General features: G+C 36.3%; 3 protein-coding genes across 3 annotated transcripts; 2 read left to right on the forward strand and 1 right to left on the reverse strand.

Moving 5' to 3' along the window:
* The first annotated feature begins 823 nt into the window (after positions 1 to 823).
* Positions 824 to 11,078, forward strand: LOC132180860 (golgin candidate 6). Its single transcript, XM_059593837.1, has 20 exons — positions 824 to 1,003; positions 1,194 to 1,247; positions 1,833 to 1,885; positions 2,923 to 3,050; positions 3,136 to 3,188; positions 4,508 to 4,654; positions 4,782 to 4,855; positions 4,969 to 5,038; positions 5,363 to 5,416; positions 5,519 to 5,614; positions 6,413 to 6,463; positions 6,538 to 6,624; positions 6,734 to 6,847; positions 6,938 to 7,009; positions 7,481 to 7,666; positions 7,778 to 7,881; positions 8,061 to 8,109; positions 8,296 to 8,361; positions 9,114 to 9,881; positions 10,331 to 11,078. The coding sequence occupies exons 2-20, from the start codon at positions 1,224 to 1,226 to the stop codon at positions 10,880 to 10,882; spliced, it is 2,748 nt and encodes a 915-aa protein (XP_059449820.1). The 5' UTR covers positions 824 to 1,003; positions 1,194 to 1,223; the 3' UTR covers positions 10,883 to 11,078.
* Positions 11,079 to 12,571: 1,493 nt separating this feature from the next.
* LOC132181020 (glucuronokinase 1-like) lies at positions 12,572 to 16,183 on the forward strand. The gene is made up of 6 exons (XM_059594061.1): positions 12,572 to 12,944; positions 13,540 to 13,689; positions 14,395 to 14,583; positions 14,679 to 14,795; positions 15,398 to 15,558; positions 15,776 to 16,183. The coding sequence occupies exons 1-6, from the start codon at positions 12,708 to 12,710 to the stop codon at positions 16,017 to 16,019; spliced, it is 1,098 nt and encodes a 365-aa protein (XP_059450044.1). The 5' UTR covers positions 12,572 to 12,707; the 3' UTR covers positions 16,020 to 16,183.
* Positions 16,184 to 17,371: 1,188 nt separating this feature from the next.
* LOC132182388 (uncharacterized) lies at positions 17,372 to 19,069 on the reverse strand. Its single transcript, XM_059595623.1, has 2 exons — positions 18,488 to 19,069; positions 17,372 to 17,872 (listed from the first exon to the last, which is right to left on the reverse strand). The coding sequence occupies exons 1-2, from the start codon at positions 18,902 to 18,904 to the stop codon at positions 17,714 to 17,716; spliced, it is 576 nt and encodes a 191-aa protein (XP_059451606.1). The 5' UTR covers positions 18,905 to 19,069; the 3' UTR covers positions 17,372 to 17,713.
* Positions 19,070 to 19,603: the final 534 nt, after the last annotated feature.

The following is a 19,603-nucleotide window of genomic DNA, read 5'->3' on the forward strand; positions in this document are numbered from 1 at the left end:
GTGATTCACAGCCGATTAAGCTACCTCTTGAGGACTACATGCTATTATTAATTGTAGTTTAAACAACGGTCAAGATTGAATCTCTCAAAATCTTTTTTCATTCTCTCTCCTATTAAAAGCTTCTTAAAGTAAGTCAACTTTGAAATTCAATCTTAACCATTGCTTACACTACAACATACATGTTATTTTAATAACAACATATAAGTTTCCAAGGGGTAGTTCAATCGGTTGGGGATCACACCTTATGAAGCGGATGTCATTAATTCGAATCCTCCCTCCTTCCTCTTGTGTGGACATATATATAAAAAAAAAAAAATAATAATAACAGCATATAAGCCAGATCCGATTTTACCATGAAACAATATATACCATTAAATGTAATATTTAATCTTGACTATCAAATACTTGAAATGGGTATTTGAAATGGAGAGGAGATGGATGATTGAAGATGGGCTTCCATTAAGCCCTCAAGCATGGGCTTTAATATTATCAACCGTTCCCCAGCCCAAACGCTAAAAAGGCATTTCTTGCAAAATTGCTCACTGAATATACAGCAGCCCACACGGGATTGCACTTGATCCCGATTCAAAGACCTCAGCGACCCAATCTCTCATTAGATCCAAGGTGTTGGATAACCACAAACCCGCCTGCCGAATCAGGTAAACCCAGATGTCCGGGTTCAATAGGCCAAACCGTATGGTACTGGAAATACTCTTGAACTCCAATGGGATCCAAACAAAAAAATTATTAAGCCCATATGGAAAGGCCCTATCTAAATTTGTGGCCCGACGCCAGCAAGCTTACCAAGTTCTCTCGGTTCACCGGTTTACTCACCAGCGACTGCAACGTTAATTTTGGCGAGCTCTGTGGCTTGCGTCTGAGGTCAAAGCTCGAATACGCGAATTAAAGACAAAACCCGGCATTCAAAACCACTTGCAAGCAAAGCACAGTGAGATCGTTACGCTTCGTTTTGATCAGTTTAATCGATCATCATCGCAATCAAGTAATTTTTCCTTGCTATTTTCCCTGCATTTCTAAGGAACTTTCAATTTAGGGGTCGTTTCTTTAGTTTGTGTTTCCTGTGAGCTCTTTTTGTATTTTTGGTAAAATAATATAATAATCCATGTTTGTTTGATCGAGTTTGATCTGAACAAGATTGTTTGAAATATTTTGACGTTTTTTTTCTTCTTCAGGATTTTCTTACAATTTGGTGACCTAGGAATATGGATTTGGTGTCTGGTTACAAGGTCACCTCTCTCAATCTCTTTCTCTCTCTACAGTTTAATTTTTATTATTGTTGTAATATCACATTTATTAGCAAACTGCGAAGCCTAAATTTGTAATGCATGTTCTACTGGATGTAAATTTAACACAATGAATAAGTACTCATAATATGGTCTTCTTTGGTATTTTCATTTTCGTATTTTTCTTTGTCTATTCTACGATTAGGTCTTATCATTTTTTTTTTTTGTTCATTTTGTAGCATGATAATTAAAACCTTAAATTTGAATTGCAAGCATATGATTTTGTCTACAAGATTACTGGTTACTATAAATGGTTGAATTTCTGAGTATCATGGGCAGAAAAGTCTTGAATGAGATGTAATAAATTCACGATTGGTTGTTTACTTTCTCTCTCAAGTGTATGATTTTACTGTATTTCAAGTCGTGGGCAAGCATAGGTTTTTGGGTTCTTTAGAGGGATGTCTTTTGGTTAGTGGTGCATTCCCACTTATTCTGGGCCAATATATATGATTGAATAGATATAGTCAACGGTATTCGTGCTTTGTATTTTTATATTCGTTTGTAATTAAGCAGCAAATTATCATGCAGGGGGTTGTTGGGCTTGTTTTTGGGAATGAGAATTCTGCTTCAAATGAAGACAGGTAGTTTTCTCTTCTATACTAGTGATATTTATGAGTTTGAATAAAGTGTATGCAACTCAGATGCGCTGCAACTCTTTCTTTCGTGCCAGTCAAAACTAATTCTAGAAGAACTTGTCGAGACATAAGGATATGTAGTCTATGAGTCCGTTTGGATTTGTGGTTTTAAAATGTGTGATTTGAAAACGCGACTTTTAAAAACGCAGCTAAGCGTTTGGTAAAATCGTGATTTAACCTTTAAATTTGCAATTTATTCTTTAAATTTGTGCGTTTTTTTAAAAACGCACCCCCTTACATACGATTTAAAAACACAGATTTTTCTACGTTTTGCAATATTTTAAAAACACACTCGCAAACATTACACTTTTCGCGATTTTGCTTAAAATTAAAATCATACTCTATGACTCAGATATGCTTTGCCTTCTCATATTATACTTGTTTGATCAAATATTTGTGTTCCTATGTTGCTGTTGGTGCTTCATCAGTGTTAGGAGAGATATTGTCCATGTAATATGTATGAAGGCTTAGGATGAGCCGTAGACTCTGACATCCTCAGTTCTGCACTAGGAGTTTTCCTGAATTACCTTATACACGTTTCTTGTTATGGTGGGTGGGGTCGTGTATCCAGGGTTTACTCCCTAGGATTGGGTCCAAAGGGCCCAGCCTTGGTGAGGTTTCATGTCAGTTTAAAAAATGTTTGAAGGCTTATAGACATTGGAAAATAATGTATTATTTCATTGGAATGGGTGGTGGTTCTGGTCAGTAGTTTTCAAGAAATATGCATTTGGTTGGTTTATGCAGCTGGTAGCCTGTTTTGTATTGTATTCTTTGCTCAAATCAATTTAGTTGCTACCTTTTGCCTTTCTTTCAATTTCATTTTGTACATCCTGAATATTCTATGATGTTCTTTGCTTTGTTACTTATTTTCATGCTTTTGATTAGAAATTTGGACCATCCATTTTTATCATCACTATGCAATATTATATGCTGGAGAAGTGTATGCTTATGTAATCAATCCATTGTGTGCTTTATATTGCTAGCTATGTTGAGCGCTTGCTCAACCGAATAAGCAATGGTCAACTGGCAGAAGACAGGAGGAGTGCTATGATTGAGCTTCAGTCTGTTGTAGTGGAAAGTCAAGCTGCCCAGCTAGCATTTGGTGCAATGGGTGAATGCTTCTCTCTTTTTTGATAAAGTGGGTTAGTCTTTGTACTATGACAGCCATGTATAATATATTTGGTTTACTTTTGCAGGGTTCCCTGTAATTATGGGGGTCTTAAAGGAAGAACGTGACGATGTTGAAATGGTGCAGTTCTTTCTTTCCTTCGTATTTGTACTTGTCATTTTTTTCCTGTTCTTAGTTTAATTTCATCACTCAAAAAAGTACTTATGAAGTTCTACATTTAAGAGAAAAAGAGTGAAAACTGAACTCTGACTTCCAGTTGTGCACAGCTTCCTGGTATAAATTTCTCGTTAGGCCTTGAATATAGAGGTTTAGGTAGTTTAAAACAATTCTGACATGTTCTTCAGTATCAGCTGTCTTCTATTCTGAAACATTTTATGGTTTAATGGTTAAATTCAACAGTTAGGCAAAACCCAATGGCCCGATCCATATGTCTTTTTGTAAATTGATCTTATGGTTTCCTCTATTGAGTATTAGCCTTTTTCCTCGAATTGATTGCCAAATTTCCAATGTGCTATATCTTATTAAAATACCTCTTATGACCATGATAGAGGAGCCGTACAGATTTGGTTCTGAACATGGACAGAGGTTGTGAAGAAAATATTCTTGACTATAGTTTCAAAAGTATGTTTTGAAGTATTCCACATTCTACTTGCAAAGAAAAAGAAAAGAAAAAAAGAAGAAGAAATATTTCACTCTCTAAGAGCATTTAGATCATTGAGATGGTTCTTCAGCTGTCTTAATGGAGAATCAGATATTTTACTCTGCTGAAGCTCTTTTGTGGTCATTGGTGGAAACCGAAAGTGGGACATAAGGCTTTTTTCTCTGTTTTGTGTTTTTTTTTTTTTTTTTGAAAAAAATGCTCTAGAGGTCCGAGGTATGACTTTTTTTTTCAAGTCACTCCTTGAGGTTTAAATTTAATTGATTTACTTCGTAAGGTTTCCATTGTTATCAAATGGAATCTTCTGTTTGCCTTACATTAAATTTTTCACAGTACTGTCACGTCATACCCAATTAGAAGGTGGAAGGAATTTAATTTCCTATTCTGACCGGGGACACATGTCATCTTCTAATTGGGTATGATATGGCGGCACATTTATAAATTTAACAGAAGGATCTATTTTAACAATTGAAACTTTAGGGAGTAAATCGATCAAATTTAAACTTCAAGGAGTGATTTGATAAAAAGTCATACCTCAACGTCAGGGACCTCTAGAGCATTCCCCACCCCCCCACACACACACACTTTTTTTTATTGCTGATAAATAATAGTCCACTCTTATTGCAGTGTTAATTTCTTAGCCTCCAAGATTGATTGTTATACCCTATTCCTTCTTCTGTGACTTTATGAATTTTCCATTCTGAACAAAATGCTCTTTCTTTAATTTTATCATGTTCCAAGACTGAGTAAGACAATGAGTTTATCCATTCCATTTGTGCAGGTTCGAGGTGCTCTAGAAACTCTTGTAGGTGCCCTCACTCCTATTGAGCATGCAAAAGGGCCAAAGAATGAGGTTCAACCAGCTTTAATGAACACTGATTTACTTTCCAGAGAAGCAGACAGCATTTCTCTTCTTCTAAGTCTGTTGGTGAGAGCTTGAAGGGTTAAATTTTGTATCATCATGAACATTTTGTTAATTGCATTTGGTTGGTTTATGCATTTTCTGCTTGGCTTATGCATCTTTTCATTTTTCTTTTTCTTTGGTGTTTTGGCAGTCGGAAGAGGATTTCTATGTACGATATTATACTCTTCAACTTTTGACAGCGCTCCTCACAAATTCACCAAATAGGTATTAGTTTTTTGGGAGATATTAGTTTTTTGGCTACTATCTTGCCTATGTGCGTTTGCTTTTGGATTCTTTTAAATTGTGCTGGGAAGAATTTTTTCTGAGTTCCTCTTCAGGTTACAGGAAGCCATTCTGACCATTCCTCGTGGTATAACTCGGTTGATGGATATGCTAATGGATCGTGAGGTAGAAAACCTGTTCATGGGATCTTGCTTCAGCTATTTTTTTTCCCTCAAATTTATAGTTGAGCTTTGTCATAGGCATATTTCTTCACAATAGAAGCTTTTAGGTGTGATCTCATTTGGTAGGAAAATTTTAATTTTGTATATGAACTCCCGGGCTGATTTTTCCATTTACAATTTCTGTCTATTAATCTTTCACTTTAAAATATAACTTGCTGGAAACCTTTAAGATGTTGGCTGTTGTATTACTTAATGTGAAGGGAACACCAACATATCTTCAATTGTTTGTACTTTGTACTTTTATTGAAAATGATTGTGGTTGTTTTAGGTCATTCGAAACGAGGCCTTACTGTTGCTTACTTATTTGACCCGTGAAGCTGAGGTAATATTTTCCTTTTAATTCTTCATTTAATTATTCTGTTTAACCTGCACTCAAAAAGTGTGTTTGATTTCCTTACTAAGTAAAACAGTTTTGTGATTTTAGGAGATTCAAAAAATTGTGGTATTTGAAGGTGCTTTCGAGAAGATTTTCAGCATCATCAAAGAGGAAGGAGGTTCAGAGGGTGGTGTCGTTGTGCAGGTGATTCATTGTTATTCTTGCTTGTTTGCTGAAAATCACTTGTTTATACAAGCAGCTTTGATTGATTGGCTTCTACAATTAAACTTCCTTTTTTTTTTGGTGCTTCATATTTATTACTCTCTTTTTATGTCAATGAGTTGAGCTGCTTGTCATGGATTACTAAGAGGGCTTCATTGATAAAGTACCAGAGCTTAAATGCCTCTATTGCGTATTACTAATTTGCCAGCTAAATGAGACAGCTCTTTATATGCTAAAATTAATCAACCATATCCATCAATGTCAGATTTTGAACACTATTGTTCATCATGGATTTCTGTAGTTATGATTCCACTTGTAGCCTAAGTGAAGGAGAATTTTGGTTTCACCACTGTTTTTTTGAGATTGACATCCGCATGCTTTATATTATCTTTTGGCAGTCCTCGTGGTTACGGATTATGTTGCTCATCTGCCACGTACTAGTTAAACATTTAGGTGAGGAGAAAACATATGGAAAGGAATTGGTGATCTATTATCATGATTTTGCTTTCTCTATGATTCTACTTGCTCAGACACACTTAAATGTAGAGAAGGAAGTTTATTCTTTGTAGAGAATTTGTTAGAATAAACAGACCATATCCTCATGCCTTTAAAGCCTGTTTTCAAGAATTTTTGTCTGTGTCAGAACTCAGAAGACAAAGTGGTTATTAATCAAAGCTTCCATGGGTTTTTATTCCTCCATTCAGTTCTATTTTTCTTTACAAGCATTTGAAATTCTATGAATATCTTGGTTGAAAAACCTTTGTACATGTAACTGTGCAGGACTGTCTTGAATTGTTGAACAATCTTCTCCGCAGTAATGCATCTAATCAGGTTTGCAGCCTCTGTTGTCTTATTATTTATGCATGAGATTCTTTCCTGCTACTAATTTTTGAAATATGGTTCAGATACTACTGAGGGAGACCATGGGATTTGACCCCTTAGTATCAATTTTGAAACTACGGGGAAGTTCTTACAATTTCACCCAACAAAAGGTTAGATACTCAAATGTATATAAATCTATGTCATAGACCTTTGGATATGCTGTCACAGAAGCCTTACTGGTTTTTCTTCTTGTCCTTGAAACAATCGCCATGCCAGTAGACAATTATTCTACTCAGTGCATTGGAAACCATTAATTTGTTAATGACGGGAGGTCCAGAGGCTGATCCTGGAAAAGATGCGAATAAGCTGACAAATAAAACTACGCTGGTTCAGGTTTCTTACTAACTCTATATCTGCTACGATTAGTGCCTTAGATCATTCTTTTGGCTGTATCTTATCCTGTATTTTGTGCATTGGTTGTAGAAAAAAGTATTGGATCATCTTCTGATGTTGGGTGTTGAAAGCCAGTGGGCACCAGTAGCTGTCCGTTGTGCGGTAAGATGACTATTCTGGATGTTCTTCTCTCCCTCTCTCTCTGTCTCTCTATCCCCACCCCTCCCCTCCCACCCTCTCTCACTTCGACACACACGTTGCATATAGAGAGAGTTAATAGATGAGATATTACACTTTAGTAACCATTTAGGCTTCTATTTCGAATTTTCACTACTCTTTTTTTAAAGTCTGCCTTTTATTCCTCCTGATATGAGGCATTGTTACTTATAAAGTGGAAGGATATTGCAGATGATGTCCACCTGATGGACCTTCTCATTCAGCAGTTGCAGTAGCATAGCGTCAATTATTTTTGTGTTTGTTAGGTGGATTGCATATTCACCTCCTTGTTGCTTTCTTCTTTTCTTTTATCTTCCCTTTTACATACCATGGTAACTTTAATCACCTATTGCTTGATTATTAGGGAGTATAAAGGTAAATCTCTGCATTACTCTTTATGGTTATTCACTTTGTCAGGCATTAAGATGCATTGGTGATCTGATTGCTGGACATCCCAAGAATCTTGATATCCTCACAAGCAAAGTTCTTGGAACAGAGCCACAAGTAGAACCTGCTATGAACTCAATTCTTCGAATCCTTTTGCGGACGTCTAGTATGCAAGAGTTTATTGCAGCTGATTATATTTTTAAGAACTTTTGTGAGGTTGCGTATTTTATAAGATTTTGTTTGTGTACATTATTGCTTCTTGACCTTGTATGTGTAAGCTTCGTTTTAATTTGCTTTGCTTTGTTTGTTCCCTCTCATTTGAATCAGAAAAATGCCGATGGCCAAACAATGTTAGCATCCACCTTAACTCCTCAGCCGCATTCAATGACTCATGCTCCCCTTGAGGAGGATGTGAACATGTCGTTTGGAAGGTTTGTCTGTTCTGTGTGCATTGAGGATTGCATTTTACCGTTGATTTCTCTGTTTTAAGTTTGGTCAGTATATTAGATTATGTTACATGAATTAATCATAGATCATCACATTCTTTTCATTTTTAGTTTAAAAAGGCCACTTTTGATGAATAAACCTTAAAAGTATTTTTCTCCTGCAGCATGCTATTGCGTGGTCTTACATTGAGTGAAAATGATGGTGATCTTGAGGTAATGTGATGCTTTAGTAATTTAACATATGTTCCAAATACAAAACTAGTACTAGCTGAATTGTCAGATCATCTAATCTTTTATGTACAAAGATTATGATCTTTTTATGAGCACTAATAGAACTTTAAGCTTTTATTTTGGGTGCTTGCTATGTGAGAACTGTCTAGCTAATATTTTGAAGTGCAGACTTGTTGCAGAGCTGCTAGTGTTCTTTCTCATGTATTGAAGGACAATTTCCAGTGCAAGGAAAGGGTAAGCGGTCACTTTTTATGATTTTGTACTTCTTTTTTTAGATAGGTAATCAAGCAAATCTCATTAAAAAGCATAAGGCGATGGTTTAGTACTTCTTTCACCTAACAAAGAAACAAGAATTATTGTCATGAGATTAAAAGTTATCTGGTAAATGCTTGCTTTGGATCGAGACATATTGATTTTTGTTACTAATTACTTGTTTCTTAAAAGGATAATAGAATTTTTTTTTTTTTTTTTTTGGCTAAACTAATATGATAATAGGCTCCTTCATCACCATTTATACTTAACTGCTGTAAAATTTACTTATATTTCTTTCATCTACTCCATCATTATATTGTTTTTCATTATGATTGCATGATAAATGGTTCTAGTTGGGGCTAACTATCCTTCATACTTTATATGATAGCTGCAGAACTTATATTAATTCTTTTACAATGGTATGCACCTTTAGCCTTACTGTTGAATTTTACTTACCACTCACCATTGGTCACTCTGCTTCCACCTTAGAAGGCATTGACCATTGACAGAAAATATGTTTCTACATGGGATATAAAGTTTTGAGGTAGGTAAATCTGTGCCACTAGAGGGTGAAGATGACTATTGCACTTCAGCTATTGAAAAGGAGAAAGTGTCGAGGAAAAAAAAATAAAAAAGGAAAACCAAGGAACTTTGTTTTCTCTGTTGAAACTTCTTTGGATGGGAAAAAATGACTCTTCACTCATGTTTATCTAATCTTATTAGAAACTTTTCAGGTTTTACGAATTGAACTCGAGGAACCGATGCCATCCCTTGGAGCGCCAGAGCCACTAATGCACCGAATCGTAAAATACATGGCTCTTGCCTCTTCTATGAAAAATAAAGATGGAAAATCAAGGACATCAGGAGATCTGTATGTTCAGCCAATCATCTTGAAATTACTGGTCACATGGCTAACTGATTGCCCTAGCGCAGTCAATTGCTTCCTAGATTCACGTCCCCACCTTACATATCTGCTTGAGTTGGTATCGAACTCGTCTGTAACAGTGTGGATAAGGGGTTTGACAGCAGTTCTCTTGGGAGAATGTGTGATTTACAATAAATCCAATGATAATGGAAAGAATGCTTTTGCAGTAGTTGATACAATAAGCCAGAAACTCGGGCTTACATCATACTTCTTGAAGTTCGACGAGATGCAGAAAAGCTTCCTTTTTACCTCTGCAAAGTCAGCTCAGCATCGTAAACCATTGACAAGATCTACTGCTGCCAGTTTGGCAGAGATTGAAGATGTTGTGGAGAATGATTCGCTTGATCAGAAAGATGTGGATCATCCAATTCTTTCAGCAATATTTGATGATCAATTTGTGAACCTTGTTAAGAGTTTGGAGGCAGATATCAGAGAAAGCATTGTTGAGGTCTACAGTCAGCCAAAGAGCAAGGTGGCAGTGGTGCCAGCAGAATTGGAGCAGAGAAGTGGTGAAAGTGATGGAGAGTATATCAAAAGGCTGAAAGCATTTGTAGAGAAGCAATGCTCTGAGATTCAGGTATTGTTCTATGTACAACTAGTGCTTTTTCTATTCTTTATAATTTTATCTTTTTTTTGATAAGTAGAAGGAAAATATAATAATCAGATAATTTTATCTTCTGAAAAGCATCACCTAATAATGGGGAGAATACCAGTAGGATAGTAATATAAATCAGCCATAGGTTCCCTAGTGTGTTTGTCAAATACCCTAGTGTGTATTTTATGCATTTTGTTATTTTTTAATAACTAAAATATGCATATTATTTTCTTGGGCTTTACACTCATTTTGTAGTGAGTTAGGCATAGTCACTCTCTGTGCATGGTCGTTTGGTACATAAGAGCTGGTGATTAATGGGATATTGGAACGATTGCTGAAAGATTTCTGTAGAACTGCACTTCATTATGCATATTTAGCATATATGGGACTAAATTGGACCTGCTTTTCTTCTTCCCTTTCTTCTCTTTCAGGACCTTCTTAGTCGAAATGCGCTTTTGGCTGAGGACCTCACAAAAACGGGTGGAGGCGGTTCTTCCCAGCCTGGGCAGAGAGTGAGTGGGGGCTTGGATAGGGTCCAGGTGGAGACACTCCGGAGAGAACTTCAGGAAACATCTCAACGGTTGGAGATGCTGAAAGCAGAGAAAGCACAGATCGAATCGGAGGCATCCATGTATCAAAACTTAGCCGGGAAGATGGAATCCGATCTGAAGAGCCTATCTGACGCTTACAACAGTCTTGAACAAGCCAACTTCCATTTGGAAAAGGAAGTGAAAGCTTTGAAGAGTGGAGGGCCCGCAACATTTTCAGATGTTGAGGCAATAAAGGCCGAAGCAAGGGAAGAAGCCCAGAAGGAGAGCGAGGCAGAACTGAATGATTTGCTTGTGTGCCTCGGGCAAGAACAGAGCAGGGTTGAAAAATTAAGTGCAAGGTTGCTTGAGCTAGGGGAGGACGTTGACAAACTGCTCGAAGGTATTGGAGATGAGAGTGGGCTGCCTGAAGATGGTGAAGAGGAGGAAGACTGAATATATATGAGGAAGAGGGGGCAAATCTCCCCTTCTCGAGCCTCGTGAAATAATCTGCCTTAATTTTTCCTTGTTTTCTTGCATTTAGGTTTGCTTTTGTTTTCCCGTTCCTTTATTTGCACGCTAAAACCAGTGTCCCTATATGTGTAAATTAATGTGGATTAATGTTAATGATTTGATCATTCTTCAATCTTCAGTCATTGACCCATTTCATTTCATGATTAAGGTTTTACTTTATTTTATTTAGGAAGAAATTTTCTTTAGGGATAAATGCAAAATTGGTCCTTATGGTTGGCCTAATTTACAAATCACTCTATGTGGTTTAAAAAATAATTTACAGGTCCCTAAGGTTGGTCAAAATAACATTTTACTCACTGAACTCATTTTTCGTTAAATGACTTAACGGAAACCGTTACATTATCACATCACACCCAATAAAAATAAGACACGTATTCTTTTTTATTTATGCTTTTAAAAAATGACAAATAAGCTTTTTCACATTATTTTGAGGCTTCAACATACTCCACGTCAAATTAAATAAACCTAATCTCTTTATACCCTATGTGCCGCCGTTGTCTTCATCTTCCCCAACGATTCTTGCTGTCGTCTTTATTTGCGTTTTCTGTTAAGACTTACATCCACACATAAATATTCATACAAGCACAAGTACCATCTTACACATGCACACTAAGGAACAAAACAAGCCCCATAAAAGAAAAAAACAATTGCATATCTCAAAAAAGAGATCACTTTATAAAAGATGAACCTACAAGTTTACTTTTTAAAGCCACCATCTTCCAATATCTATTTAACACAAACCAGAAAAGTACTTGCCATAGAACAAAAACAAAAAAACCAGACACACAGAGAGGGAGAGATTGTTTCCATAAAAAGTACTGTTAAAAAACACAGATGCCCAAATCTCAGACGCAGATGAAGACAACGGCAAGAATCATTGGAGAAGATGAAGATGATGGCGGCATAGGGGAGATAAAAGGATTATGTTTATTTAATTTGACGTGGAGTGTGTATTGGAGCCTCAAAATGATGTGAAAAAAGCTTATTTGTCATTTTTTAAAAGCATAAATAATAATAAAAAAAACATGTATCTTATTTTTATTGGGTGTGATGTGGCAATGTAACGGTTTTCATTAAGTTATTTAACGGAAAATGAGTTCAGGGAATAAAATGTTATTTTGGCCTACCCTAAGGACCTATAAATTATTTTTTAAACCACAATGAGTGATTTGTAAATTAGGCCAACCACATGGACCAATTTTGCATTTATTCATTTTCTTTAATTTAGTCTAATAAGTGTCAAGTGTCATCCTAAACATGTTTTATTTAATATTTTAATAGTCATTTATTGTTATTCTACTAATCTAGGAACCCAAATATTATTTTTTTAGAAACTCAAAAATGGTGAACGATACTTGTAATTTATTAAAGTAAGTTGAAGGAAATTTATTCCAAATTGGTTTGGAGAAAATTTGTGTCATTTTATTTATTACATTTAATAATGTATATTATGTTAGTTAAAATTTTTAAATCATGTGACTATATTTTTATTTTATGGCATGATAAAATGTGACGTGGGAAAATTGAGACGGTCAGATTAAAAATTGCACATAGATTTAAGTGCGATAGATATTGCACGACATCACAATCAAGGGATCTCAATCCAAACGGAAGCTGAACCGGAGTCGAACTCTGACACTCAATGACGTGGAACGTTGACAGATGAGACGTACACGTATACATTCGCTGAGGGTAGCAAAAGCCAAAAGCTGGAAGGAGTTGACACAGAAGAACGATTGGGATTTGAATGGATGCGAAAGGAGCTTCTGCGGATTCCACTTCGTCGGGTGCGAGTGCGATCGAGCACAAGGCCCATGCGAGGGTGGGACTGGTCGGGAACCCTAGCGACGTCTACTACGGCAGTACGATCTCCTTCACGCTCGGTAACTTCTGGGCCTCCGTGCTATTGCAGCCGTCCGATGAGCTCGTCATCAGGCCCCACCCCACCCACGATTTCGTCCACTTCCGGTCCCTCGATCAACTGGTCCTCTCTCTCTCTCTCTCTCTCTCTTAAATGATACGTACATTTGTGTAATTGTGCATGTATGTATCTTTGTTTTGGTCTGGTGAGCTTGATCTGCAATGTATTGTCTTGGAAATTAGAAGATCTGTGTTCTTGAATTATGGATTTCTTTTTTTTTTGTTAAGCTATATCGATTTCGGTATTGCATACAATATATAAGAAGCTCGAATTTATAGCTACATTTTGCTGAATGTGAGTTTCGATTTTTATTTTTTCTTTTATGCAAAATCGTGCTTGCTTTTTTGTGTATATTCGAATGCGTTTTAGACTCGGATGTGTAGTTCGCATTTCGAATTTGATCAAATTTCAAGTTAGATCTTGATGTGTGGGATTTGAAATGATAGAATTAAAGGTCCAGTTTTTGATTTGGTGAAGATTTTGATATTATTGTGGGTTTGAGCGTATAGTTTTTTTTTGTTCATGAGTGTGAAGGTTTTATACACGCACTTATATGAAGAATATTGTGGTAGTATACATTTATCTTAGTCCTTGTACATGATGCAAATGCTTGTGAATTTTATGAGGGTTAAAAATATGCTCTTTCCTTTGTTTACAGGTGAATCGATTGAATAACGAAGGTTATTATGGAGGTGTACGATTACTTATGGCAATTTGCAAAGTTTTCCATAATTATTGCAAAGAAAACAAGATTGATATTCATGGGGAAAATTTCACTCTATCATATGACACTAATATCCCTCGCCAGGTAGAGCTTAAGCCCGTTCTACAAGAGATCACTTTCCTCCTTTTGTGAAAATGATTGTGTCAATTGTCATACACAATTCTATGAATTCTTTTTTTTTTTTATTATTTATTTATTTATTTATAATTTTGTTCTTGTATTCCTATGTTTGCTTGTGAAATTTACCCTTTTTTACATGTCTATTCTGTTGGCATTGAGGTTTATGATCCATTTATCCAACTCTCCTTCTGGGTAAAATGATTAGGAATAACATGTTTACAACCTTAGAACGATTGTTTGTGCTGAATAAAAGACATCTTTGTTGCTGGTTCTGATTTTCTTTTGTCATGGCATTTGGTAAGGAAATCCAATATGCCCTGGCATCGAGATACCCAGGAATGTGGTGCCTAGGAATCTGAACGTCCCGTGCATGTAATCATGCCATGTTTGGTTTGATTAGGAATTTGATAAGATACCATACATACCTTAAGAACTGTTATTGACATATATATTTTTCCTTGTGGAGAAAACTAAACTGCAAGTATATTTCCCTTCCTGGTTTTGTTGCAAAGTGTGTAGATATGACTTTTTTGGCCCGTATGTCTTGTATTTTCCTTCTGTTTGTGTTATTACTATTCTTTTCAATATGAGTAGTAGTTGGACATGACTTAATATTTGACTCTTCTGATATTGCAACATCTGGCTTAAGTTATAATTTTGACATTTCAGACAGGACTTTCAGGTTCGAGTGCCATTGTATGTGCTGCCCTAAGCTGCCTTCTTGACTTCTACAGAGTTAGGCATTTGATTAAAGTAGAGGTCAGGCCTAATCTTGTCCTCGCTGCAGAGAAGGAACTTGGAATTGTTGCTGGTCTCCAAGACCGGGTGGCACAGGTTTATGGGGGCCTTGTTTACATGGTACTTGATTTAAATTTTTAACACAGGTCATGCACATCTAATGGATAAAAGTTGAAAACTTGAAATGAATGAGATATTTATATTTTCTTCTGTAGGATTTTAGCAAGGAATACATGGATGTCTTGGGGCATGGCATCTATACACCCATGGATATTAGCCTTCTCCCACCTCTTCATCTCATCTATGCTGAGAATCCTAGCGATTCAGGGAAGGTTAGCATCGAACCATGGCTTTGTTTTCCTTTCTAAATTCTTATATGATATGGGTCATCATTCTCATCTGATGTAGTTATGCATGATTTCCAAAATTTCTTTTGCACCTATGGTCTTTATGCTAAAGAACGGGCATGCAATAGTTTTTCAGACAAGTTACATATCCCACATTTTTGCCTACATCACGAAGTATCTGGTTAGAGGGGAGCAGTAATCCTTGTAACTTGGTTAGATGGTCTTATCACCCTTTTCAATGCTTAAAAACAATAAGTTTTATACTTTTCACATCTTAACTACTTTTTGTTTAATTCTCTATAATTACGTGAGATTTCTATTTTTATTTGTTTGGTCAATGTGTAATATCATGTATTGGTTTGGTCAAGGGATTACACTTCCATGTTTCCTAAAATCATTTATACAGTCTAGTTTTACCTAGTAAGTAAGCAATGTGAGACTTAGTACCTATATGAGTATTTTTATAAACCATCAATTCTATGTGAGTTACGCATGTTCCCAATATGAGACCGGGATGTTACAAGACTGCCTTCCCTTTGACCTTGCAATTGTAATGGTAGTTACCACATTATTTGTTGTTCATGCAGGTCCACAGTACTGTGCGCCAAAGGTGGCTTAATGGCGATGAGTTTATAATATCATCAATGAGAGAAGTTGCAAATATAGCAAAAGAAGGAAGAACAGCATTACTAGAAAAGGACTATTCCAAACTTGCAAAGCTCATGAATCGTAATTTTGATCTTCGAAGGTAAAAAATTTCTAAAACTCAAGACAGTCAAAATCACATGTGAGAAGCCACTGATTATTATAATTCTGACACGAGATAGCCCGATTACACCCAATTGATGCTCTTTTGTTTTCATATCGGTATAGATAGATTGCACTTGGTGTAATTGAATATTTATTCTGGGAAAGATAAATGCTATTCTAATGAGAGTACTATCAATATTTTGAATGTTGTACAGGAGCATGTTTGGCGATGATGCCCTTGGTGCTTTAAATATAAAAATGGTGGAGGTTGCTCGAAAGGTGGGTGCTGCGTCGAAATTCACTGGTAGTGGAGGAGCTGTAGTTGCATTCTGCCCTGATGGGCCTTCACAAGTAAAGCTTCTGGAGGATGAATGTCAGAAAGCAGGTCTTACTCTTGTACCAGTAGAAGTTGCTCCTTCTTGTCTAAATGCTGATGACATTCAAACCCAAAAAAAATAGGGACTCACAAGCAAAGGTTACATCCAACCTCTCTCTCACTCTCTCTCTAATCCCGAAGAGAACGTGAATAGAACAAGAAAGAACATGGTCTGAACCTTCATTTTTTTGTATTGATGTTTCATTTTGACATTATCCAATAATGAAAGAGCATTAAAACGTTTCAATGGGGCTGTCATATAATTCGAATAGCCCAATTGTAAGTGGTTCTTATCCCAAACTTTGGGATTCGGGCTGCTCAATTGCAGGAATCTTTATCTCGAACTTTCTCATTGCTACGCTAATGCGATAGTGCAAAATTAAAACACTTCACCTTATATATATATATATATATATATATATATATATATATATATTCAATAATTATTAGCACACTAAATTCTGTTGGAGCCAGAAATTCTGTTGAGTGGGGGCAAAATTTTTATTAGGAAAAAATGGGCTATTTGGAAGCACCTCAGTATGCTTACTTTTCTACCATTTTTCCATTTTATAGATCTACATCTCCTACAACTGGGGCACCCAAGTTGTAATGCTGCCCAACCTCCTTTTTGTGAACTGTTTGAAAAGCAATTCATACCCTCCAATTGTAGAGCATCCTAATAACTTTATTAGGTATTACTAATTTGCTCAAATCCCACACCGCAGACAACACCAACCTCATCATCATCATGTCGGAGGGAGAGACGATCCTTAGAGTGTCCGTGTTTTTTTATTTTTGTATTTGGAGCATGATAAAAATTCTGTAGTCCCAAAAAACTGCAAAAATTACTTGGTTAAAATTGAACTCTTATACAAGCTTCCACACCATGATCCGGGGGAGGAGTTCAATCTATAGCTAAATGATCTACTCAAATAAGATGTGGCTTGTTATGTTTCAGCAGTAAAGATTAAATATGCAAATTTCATAATTGTAAAGAAAAAATTGGTTAGCCTATAGTGGCCAAATTATGATTTTCTTCAGTTTATTTTAGTTATATAAAAAGGGTATTTTTGTCTCCAAAAAAATGAAAAGACAAATATTCCTAAAATATATCTAACTAAATGATTTCATTGGAGAGAATCCAGTTCCATGGTAGCCAAACTTCCAACAAGGCAACACGAGCTAAGAACTAAGCACCATGTGCCTTTTCCACTGTAAGATCACCAAGGAGCAAAATCAAGCTGTTGCCATGAAACCTCCAAAGAATATTCAACAATCATATCCCTTTCCCATGGACTACATTGACCTTTCTAGATTTCATTCAACCCTAAATCCTACATATTACACACAACACACACACAAAAAAAAAAAAAAAACCTTAAAAGCTTGATCAGAACTCCTATAGAAATCACAAACCCATATACAGCATACCACAAAAGTTCGATGAGAAACTGCTTCATTTAAGTTACTTCAGGACACAATTTTTCCACCCTAGTCTCTAGACATTCTCCATCTTCTGTCCATTCATTAGATGGTTAATTCAATTACCCAACTTCAACTAAATCACATGATCTAAAAAAAAAAAAAAAAAAAAACCAAAAAATCACCCTATCTGTCTGAAACTAGAATATTTCTACATGACAACAAATTACAGTAGTATGGCCTTCTTGGAGCACTGAAGTTAATGTTACAGGTGAAGATCAAACATACCAGAGGAAGACTCGGCTTCAATATTTTTCTTTCCAAAGATGAAGATTTTAAACCATACAGAAGAAACTCAATCATCACAAAGTGATGCAATGAGCTCGTGCGGTGAAGCCCAGATTGGAAGATCGATTAGAGATTGCTTCAACTGCTCCTCTTGTGCATTGCACATTGCTTCTGCTACATCGCATAAATTCGATACATCACGAACTATCGCTTCCTGGGCTTCCACCTGCATTGTCAAGACCCAAGAATTAGGATATTGCCAAAATCGAGTTCAACCAAAGAAGCCCCGGTTTTAGACTTGAGCAATTTGAAAAGCCTTAAAAGCAGCTCTCTGTCTCTGTCTCAGAAAGACCAAAAATCTCTCTTTGAACAACTTTCTATCTCTGTTTTGTGGCTATCTATCATGGTGTAAGCACTGTAAGGAAAAGAAAAAGTGCCTCAAATTTTTGAATTTTGAAGAATAGTACATATCTTGAAACTCGAAGGCCCTAATGCAATAAAGAGCTATCAAAGTGAAGGAATATGTTAACGACTTCAAAGCAGCAATTCTTCAACAGTAAAAAATAAATTATAAGCAAAATTAAAGAAATCCCTAAAGATCGTGTTTTGGTTGCTCAGAAACTGAAGAAAAGTAAAGAAAAAAGGGAACCCTTTTGAATCGTATTCTCAATTTTGTTCGGTTTTCCGAAGACAACAAAAATGTCGGCTGAACTAAGCCAAATAGTCGCAATTCAAAAAACCTACAAGACCCAAAATTTCAATTTTCTTCCCTTTTCCCACATTTCCGACCAACCAAACAATCTACAAGCAGATAACCTAAAAAAAACATGAACCCAGTAACCTGCAGTAGAAGCTCATCCACCAGTGACCCATCAACGAAATCCGGCAAAGGAAAAGCACCGAAAGACGCCGTTTGCTCTTGTCCCTCTCGTTCCCTTTGTTCCGGCTGTCGAATCTGACTTTGATCCTGACTGACACGGGCTTTCTCCTCCATTGCACGCAACATGTTCGACAAAAGTTCCCACTGGTCGATCTCCATCTGGTACTGTGCTTTCAGCTTCAGCAGCGTCCTCCTCTTGCGCTCCCTCCGGCTCCTCTCCTCCGCCTGGGGATCCACGTTGGTTTGAGCCGCCGCCGCAGCCGCAGCAGCAGCAGCAGCTGGGTCGAAGCGGCGCTTCTTGCGCTTGTAGACGAAGCCATCGTCGTTATAAAGCTCCCACTCCTCGTCGGCATCCCGAGACGTGGTCGCCGAGTCCATGGCCCAAGCGCGCGAATTATAGACAAAACTACTCCATACAATACAAGTGAAAAAAAAACGAGTGCCCAAAATGGAAAATTCAAAAAGAATATGAATTGAGAGCGAGAGGGAGAGCGCGCGGGAGTGGATATGTTGGTGGGCTTATATTAATCGCGCCTCGCTTTTTTCAGTTGATAAGGTCCCACTTCACTTGTACGCACTAGTTTGGGAGCTTTCTTCGCAAGTTTTGAAATTTTGTTAAGGGATGGTTTTGTTAAGATATTTTGTAAAATTTCAAATAGTTAACTAAAAAATAATAATAAAAAATCTTACAAATAGTAGTTGAGGTGTAAAAATTCTTTGATTTTTTTTTTTTGCTCAGAAAAAATATAAATAGGTTTTGACTCAATTTTCGTTTAAAATTTTGATGAAAACATTTATATCATTATAAAATATATAAAAAAAGAACAAATATATTTAAAAAAAATAGAGGATCACCTATTTGGCCAAAGAGATATGATAAGAGTTCAACTGAATCCCATATAAGATCAAACTTTTGTGGACATAAATTTTGATTTTTGTTTATTTTTTGAAATTTTAATTTTGAACATAACATAATGTTTATATGACTTTGTGCTACATATGTAAAAATTGAATCTTAAATTGGCTCCCCCTATCATATTTCTTGGCCAAATAAGTAGCTCGACCATTTCCTTTGGT

This window comes from Corylus avellana, chromosome ca5 (genome assembly GCF_901000735.1).
Source record: "Corylus avellana chromosome ca5, CavTom2PMs-1.0".
In the NCBI taxonomy this organism is placed as follows: domain Eukaryota; kingdom Viridiplantae; phylum Streptophyta; class Magnoliopsida; order Fagales; family Betulaceae; genus Corylus; species Corylus avellana.

Excerpts from the sequence above, each read along its gene's own strand:
- LOC132180860 (XM_059593837.1), top strand. The coding sequence starts at position 1,224 with ATGGATTTGGTGTCTGGTTACAAG. Across the intron at positions 3,189-4,507 it reads AACGTGACGATGTTGAAATG|GTTCGAGGTGCTCTAGAAAC; the intron begins GTGCAGTTCTTT and ends CCATTTGTGCAG. Across the intron at positions 6,848-6,937 it reads ATAAAACTACGCTGGTTCAG|AAAAAAGTATTGGATCATCT; the intron begins GTTTCTTACTAA and ends CATTGGTTGTAG.
- LOC132181020 (XM_059594061.1), top strand. The coding sequence starts at position 12,708 with ATGGATGCGAAAGGAGCTTCTGCGGATTCCACTTCGTCGGGTGCGAGT. Across the intron at positions 14,584-14,678 it reads ATGGGGGCCTTGTTTACATG|GATTTTAGCAAGGAATACAT; the intron begins GTACTTGATTTA and ends TTTCTTCTGTAG. Across the intron at positions 15,559-15,775 it reads CGTAATTTTGATCTTCGAAG|GAGCATGTTTGGCGATGATG; the intron begins GTAAAAAATTTC and ends AATGTTGTACAG.
- LOC132182388 (XM_059595623.1), bottom strand. The coding sequence starts at position 18,904 with ATGGACTCGGCGACCACGTCTCGGGATGCCGACGAGGAGTGGGAGCTT. Across the intron at positions 17,873-18,487 it reads TGGATGAGCTTCTACTGCAG|GTGGAAGCCCAGGAAGCGAT; the intron begins GTTACTGGGTTC and ends TTGACAATGCAG.